The sequence below is a fragment of the Cyprinodon variegatus genome, unplaced genomic scaffold (assembly GCF_000732505.1).
Source record: "Cyprinodon variegatus isolate N-32 unplaced genomic scaffold, C_variegatus-1.0 Scaffold1308, whole genome shotgun sequence".
NCBI classification, from domain to species: Eukaryota; Metazoa; Chordata; class Actinopteri; order Cyprinodontiformes; family Cyprinodontidae; genus Cyprinodon; species Cyprinodon variegatus.
In genome coordinates, this window is record NW_015151761.1 from 142,408 (window position 1) to 149,918 (window position 7,511).

The following is a 7,511-nucleotide window of genomic DNA, read 5'->3' on the forward strand; positions in this document are numbered from 1 at the left end:
AACCTGCTCTACCATCTGTGCCTTTAACATAAACCAGGTTCCAATAAAATGTCGCTTTGCACCAGTTTATGTTGTGAGTTATTAAGATAAAGGTTGCTGCTGCTGACGGTTGAGAAAATGCAGGAAAAAATGAAAATATGACTCATTAAAATAAGGCCCAAAAAGCCCAACCTTTAAATCAGTCTTTAAATTCATCAAGAAATAAAAATTGATGTTTAATAATTCAATTATTTGATAAACTGTGGTGATTTATCTCTGCACATTTTTTACAATAAAAACAATAGCAATTTTTTTACTTGAAGGCTGTGATTTTTGTTGATAATTTTCTTTAAGTTCTTTCTTTTTTATCTTTCTTAACCGATTTTTCCTTTATCAGTATATTTCCACCTTTTTCTTTTTTTCCTGGCCGGAAGGACAGAAGCTGAGGAGGCGGGTCTCTGGAACAGCTTCTCTCCTATTGGCTGAAACAACAAGAAGATAAATATCACTTCTAATGGCCACACATTTGTAATTTAAAATACATTTCTTTGTGTTTTCCTAATTGTGTCAGAAATGGTCCTCCATAAACTTTGTGCATCGCTGCAGCAGCACGTTTAAATCAGGCAGAGAAGAAGGAGCTGATTACATCACAAGACAGTCTGGGTTCCTCCTACTGATCTCCATTTATTCACTGGTTAGACCAGTCTCAATGTAAACGATCAGTGTCCTGCAGCATCAAACAACCATGATGTTCTGATTTTCAGGGAGAATTAAGACTTTTAAAATAAAGATAAATTCCTCACTTTGACACAGACTGGCTGTTTTATAGCATCAGCAGATTAACTTTAACTTAGAATAAAACAATAAGCCCATCACATTGCAGAGTCATTATGAAGTATATAAATCATATAATATAACATATTATAAAAATCTATCACAATAACATGAATGTGTTAATGGAGCAGAATAATACAGATGAGCCAAAAGTGATGAATTGATAAATATATAAGTGTATTTATTACATTGTTATAGCAATTACATTTTACAAATAATTTTAAGATTTTACATAAAGACTGATTTACCAGTAAATGTCTGTTAATGTTTTAGTATTTTCCTATTTGCAGATTATGAATGAATGATGCTGTATGCTTAAAGCTGTGTCTGTGAATTAGCCTTTAAAAATGTTTGAGTTGTTTTTTTCCATCAATATAACCTGTAATATATTTCAGCACTTTTTTAAATGAGAAATTCAACAAACTCTACATAAACTACAGCATCATCCACTAAATAAAGAATTCCTACATTAACATTTCCCAGTGAATGACTTTCTATTTCCTCTTGTTTTCTAACGTTAGACCCAATGTCAGTGTCTAACTCAGTCCATGTCTTCCAGTCAGTCTGAGATAGCCAGACTAATGTTAGTCTGCAGACTAAACTATAGGATCCATCGGCTATAGATGGATTTATTGCTTAGTTCATCCACTGACTGGGAAATGACCTGAGGAACGTCTTCCTGCAGACAGAAAACTGCTGGTTTTAGCAGCCAAATGCTGCACAGGGAGGCATTTACTGAGTGTCTCTGTGGGAGTGGGGAGTACCAAGATGGAGGACAGTGGCTTCACTTTTTTCGGGCAATTCAGTGAATAAATAGAGATCAGTGGTTCTTCCTGCATGGCTGCTGCTATTTACAAACAAATGGAGCCATAAACAAAATGGTTCCATTTATATAAGAATAATAATAAACTTATTAGGGATCTTCTAAAGCAGCACTTTTATTCACCATCATCTATGTTCCAATGATCTAAGTCATAAAATCCCTGTAAAGATGGTCAAAAATCCAGAGAAGTAGAAATACTTCCTTATCTTACTGAAGTAGAATTTTGGTTATCTGGAGTCCTTTTTTTTCCGACTCTTTACTTTTACTCCTTACATTTAAAAAAAGATAACCTCATTACTCATTTTAATAACAATTTCTCATCTTTGGTACAAAAAACTCACAAACTGAGGTATGTGGATACAAGTTTTATATATCGACAATTCACACCACATGTCATCTCAAGGCACTTTACAGTTCAGATCATCCATCTATTTTCCATCACGCTTATCCCTGCTGGGGTGGCGATGCCTATCTAAAGCTGTCTACAGGTGAGAGGCGGGGTCCGCAATGGACAGGTAACCAGTCCATCGCATGGTAACACAGAGACAAACAGGACAAACAACCATTCACACACACACCCAAGGAGGATTTAGAGAAGCCAATGAACCTAACAGTCATGTTTTTGGAGGAAGCCAGAGTACCCGGAGAGAACCCATGCATGCTCAGGGAGAACATGCTAACTCTATGCAGAAAAAGCCCGAGCCGGGAATCGAACCCAGAACCTTCCCACTGCAAGGCAGCAGTGCTACCCACTGCGGCACTGAGCAGCGCAGTTCATCAGATCATTCAGTCATCCTTGTAGCGACAGTGGAGAGGAACAACTCCCTTTGAACAGGAAGAAACCTCCAGCAGAACCAGGCTCAGTGTGAGCGGCCATCTGCTGAGGATGACTGGGGTTCAAGGAGACAGANACAGCAAACTTTAAACACACGTTATTAGGCTTCTATGTGATACGGTTCTATGATTTCTACCAAAAAAAGATCAATCTGGTTCGTCTAGATCAGGGATCCTGTCCGACCAGGTAAAAGCTGTTCAGAACCACAAACTAGAACATGACTTTTTCCACAAATAACTGCCTTTTTAAACCTGGTAAAGGAAATGAGTCGCCATCGCAATAAATAATTTATGCATTTTAAGCTTTTGAAATAATATTAAAACATCATTTTCAATCTAATTAAAAGAAAAAATGGCTCTAAAAATATTTCTGGTTCTTTTAATCTCATTCTGTAAAGCTTTAATAATGATATTTATTATAATAGATTATTTAGATCTTCTGCTGTGGAGGGGCCACATGGGGCCCTGGAGCCGCAGCTTTCAGACCCCTGGTCCAGATGAACCTTTACTGCCTCATGGTGGGAAAATGTTTTATAAATGATCATGTGTGGAAAAAATAAGAAGCTGTTAGGAATAAAGATGGAAACAAAAAGAAAAATATCTTTACAGTAAAATATGTAAAAAGAAAAAAGGCTTTTTTTCATTTCATGTTTTTGACTTTTCCTTCATTTCTGTTATTAAGGAACTTTTAAGTTTGTTTGTTTTTGTGCTTAATGGGTTAAATTTATCACCCTCATATTAAAGAAGGTAGCAAAATACATCTCAGTAGTTCAGGATGCATGGTGGGGGCCACGCTGAGGGCCCCCAGTGAGGGGCCCCTGCTGGACATCTATAGCTTTGGTCTTCCTGCTGGTCTAAAGTGATTGATTGATATGGAACTCTTCTTCTTTGGTGTGACAGATGTAAACAGCTGCAGAGCTCCTCCCCCCCGACTGAATGAAATAAGCCAATTATTACGGTTTCCTTGGTTTCATGTCTGTTTTTTCAGTTTATGTTCTGCTTTTCATCGTAGATGGAAACTCTTCATTGATGATTGTTTGCTTTTCTGTGCAGCCTGCTTTACAGGAAACCTGCTCTACCATCTGTGCCTTTAACATAAACCAGGTTCCAATAAAATGTCGCTTTGCACCAGTTTATGTTGTGAGTTATTAAGATAAAGGTTGCTGCTGCTGACGGTTGAGAAAATGCAGGAAAAAATGAAAATATGACTCATTAAAATAAGGCCCAAAAAGCCCAACCTTTAAATCAGTCTTTAAATTCATCAAGAAATAAAAATTGATGTTTAATAATTCAATTATTTGATAAACTGTGGTGATTTATCTCTGCACATTTTTTACAATAAAAACAATAGCAATTTTTTTACTTGAAGGCTGTGATTTTTGTTGATAATTTTCTTTAAGTTCTTTCTTTTTTATCTTTCTTAACCGATTTTTCCTTTATCAGTATATTTCCACCTTTTTCTTTTTTTCCTGGCCGGAAGGACAGAAGCTGAGGAGGCGGGTCTCTGGAACAGCTTCTCTCCTATTGGCTGAAACAACAAGAAGATAAATATCACTTCTAATGGCCACACATTTGTAATTTAAAATACATTTCTTTGTGTTTTCCTAATTGTGTCAGAAATGGTCCTCCATAAACTTTGTGCATCGCTGCAGCAGCACGTTTAAATCAGGCAGAGAAGAAGAAGCTGATTACATCATAAGACAGTCTGGGTTCCTCCTACTGATCTCCATTTATTCACTGGATTGCTGATTGCCCGCTGGTAGCATGTGGTTAAAGTGAAGCCAACGGCCGCCATATTGGTACTCCCTAGTTAGACCAGTCACAATGTAAACAATCAGTGCGCTACAGCATCGAACAACCATGATGTTCTCATTTTCAGGGGGACTTAGACTTTTAAAATAAAGATAAATTCATTATTTTGACACAGACTGGCTGTTTCATCAATAGGCCAGCAGAGAAACATAGTCCCTCCAGGGTGTTCTGGGTCTCCCCCTGGGCCTCCTCCCGGTGGGACGTGCCTGGAACACCGGGAGGGAGACGCCCAGGAGGCATTCTAACCAGATGCCCGAGCCCCCTCAACTGGCTCCTCTCGATGTGGAGGAGCAGCAGCTCTACTCTGAGTCCTTCCCTGATGACTGCGCTCCTCCCCCTGTCTCTAAGGGAGAGCCCAGACACACTACAGAGGAAACTCATTTCAGCTGCTTGGATCCATTTTTGATCAATTACTTTGAGAAATAACTTTTTTTTCCACACATCAATGATGTTACAGTCTGTCTTAGATTAACGGGTTCCTGTCCTGTTTTATAACCTTTGCTTTAATGTTAGTGCGAGGGATGAATCACTCAGATTAATGGATTATTTAAATAAAATAATCTTCAACCAATTTAGTAATTGATAAATAATTAACTGGAGTATAAAGACTGTAAAACATGCCTTTAGCTGACAGAACGACCCACTTAGAGCAGGAATTATACCAAGATTGTAAAAAAAATATAAAAAATATTTTCCACCAGTTAAGCTGCTCAATCCAGAAGCCCTCAAGTGGAAAAGGTTTGATTTCGTAAACAATCTTCTTTAACCATCCTTTGGTTATCTGATTTTTAATCGATTAACCGAAAAAATAATCAACAGATTAATTGATTTGTAAAATAATCGTTAGTTGCAGCCCTAATTAGTGCAGCTAAGCTTTTTAAACCATAGGCTGTTAGTCATCTTGTGCTTCATCAAACACACTATTGCTCACTATAGTGCACCTATTGGTTCTCTATTATATTTCCCCATATTAACATTTTATATAACAAACCAGATTTTACTTTAAGTTGTTTTGAAACTTATAATTTTATCCTTCTACTTGAGAAAAAGTTGAGCTCTTCAAAGTTTTTTTTTTTAACTCCAGGTATCAGGGGCGGAGCTAGATGGAGGGCCACTCTTAGCCAATCATTGGCCCCCCTGTGGCCACCCCTACCATTTATGCCCTGTAATACAGCAATTTAAGAAACATTTAAATTTTTCATGTATTAACAGTTACTTAACAACAAAAACACTGTAGTTAATTATACACATCAGTATACTAACATTAAAGATGATAAGTACAGAATTCCTGCTCCTTTTTCAGAAATAGATTTTGTGTTTTATGGGGTAAAGAGAAAATTATGCGTCTCTGCAACTCATCTAGGAGTCTTCAGTGAAATCAGAGATAAATAACTATTTTAATAAAAACATATTAAAAAATTATTAGTACTTGTAAATATCAGTTTCATGCAGAATAATTCTTGATAAAAGTAAGTAAGTAATGATGATGGAGAAGATGTTCGCTCAACAACTCAAACCTGAAAGAATTTTATCCACTATACCTTTTATTTAGACAGCAGGGATGTTTAAATATAAGCGTCTATTTGTTCAGCAAAGGCTGTAGGAAACTATCGTTTGTCTTTATGTAGAAATATGGATGTTGTTCTCGTTCCTGTTGGAGCCGTGGAGATTGATCCTGAGGTTCTGGTGCCTTTCTGCTTTCAGCCCCCCTCAGTGTACCTGGTTATTGGCTGGTTATTAAAATGTTCTGGCTACGCCTCTGCCAGGTATCACACATGCAGACAGATATCAGCTTTCCTTTGACATGAGCAGGTGGATGCATCACTGACCTGCTGGAAGGAATGGGTCTGAACCATTAAAGCTGGATCAACACAGCAGCATCTTCTGGGAAAATGTAATGAATGTAAACTTCCTGCAGCATCTGAGGTTCATGGATCCCAGGTCAAAGTTCAGCAGCAGGCTGGGTCATGTGATGGATGCTCCTCAGCATCATCAGCCCAGCAGGTGGAGAACAGCCGAACCCTCCGCGGTGTGGTGTCAGCTTCATCACAGCCCAACCTCCTCCTCCTCCTCCACCTCCTCCACCTCCTCCTCCTTCCTGATTCCTTGGACCGACTACATCCCGCCAACCCGAGTGGAAGCGGTTCGGTTCGGTTCGGACGGGAGGCTGGACCCGCCGCTGGATGACAGCAGGTCCCTGCAGAGGTAGCCTTGGTCTCTAGTTCTCTAAGGTGTTATTTTGCAAGCAGACATTTAACGCCACATACTTGAGTGTTTTGCTAAGGCGGATCTGTTCGCACCAGTCTAGCTTCACAACTCAGTAAAATGAGGCTGTGACCAGAAAATAGATGCTAAATCTACTTTATTAAAACAAACTTTACATCAGAAAATATTTATTGAACTATAATCTATTATTCGTCGTGGGTATACTGCGGTGTTATCATTAGTTTATGAAGAAATTAAAACTTTTGGTCATTTCTTTCATAATTCTCCTCCAAGCGCCACGTTGTGTTTTGGTGCGTCGGGCTAATGGAGCTGAACTGCGAAGCAGCTAAAAATGTCTAATTTTCATGCTTCTGTTTGCAGTTATGTGATTAACAACAAAGCCGAATAATAAACAGAGTTATATTTTATTAGATAAAGACAACATCATCGTTTGAAATGTCAATTAACTGCTCTTAATAAGACAGAAAACCTCCAGTTGTATACATTCCCAAGCTAGATCCGGCCGAGCGGAGCCTGCTGTAAGCACGCGCTAGGCTAGCTGGCTAGCTGTCTAATTAGGTCAGAGCACATCAGGATCAGATGCTAAAAACATGGAGGCCGATCTTCCGCTTGTTTTCTGTTTTATTTCCAGCGGTCAGGATCATTTCTGATGAGTTTATTGGATGTGATGTTTCCCCCCCGGAATGAACCAATGAATGTGTTTCTGACAGTGGGTAGAAAAACAGCCGCTGCCTCGGTGTTTGGCCTCTGATGATGCAAAGCAAACCTCCTGATCCACGCATCGAGGAAGGCAGCAGTGAAGCATTCTGGGCTAAATGTTGTTTTCATCAGAGCTCCAGAGCAGGCCGCCAGCTGACAGCTAGCAGCTCCTCAGACATAAACAGAGGCTCCTGCACAGGCAGGCCGGTGCTCTGTCAGAGCAGCATACCCCATCAGACCAGCATACCCCATCAGACCATTATAACCCATCAGACCATTATACCCCATCAGACCATTATACCCC

At 39.1% G+C, this 7,511-nt stretch overlaps 1 protein-coding gene across 1 annotated transcript in view; it reads left to right on the plus strand.

The window, feature by feature from the left end:
• Positions 1 to 6,212: 6,212 nt before the first annotated feature.
• LOC107102741 (glucocorticoid-induced transcript 1 protein-like) overlaps positions 6,213 to 7,511 on the plus strand; it is a 19,849-nt gene continuing 18,550 nt past the window's right edge. The window contains exon 1 of the mRNA XM_015402157.1: positions 6,213 to 6,487. Coding sequence (XP_015257643.1) covers positions 6,213 to 6,487 — 275 coding nt within the window. The remainder of the gene's footprint in view (positions 6,488 to 7,511) is intronic.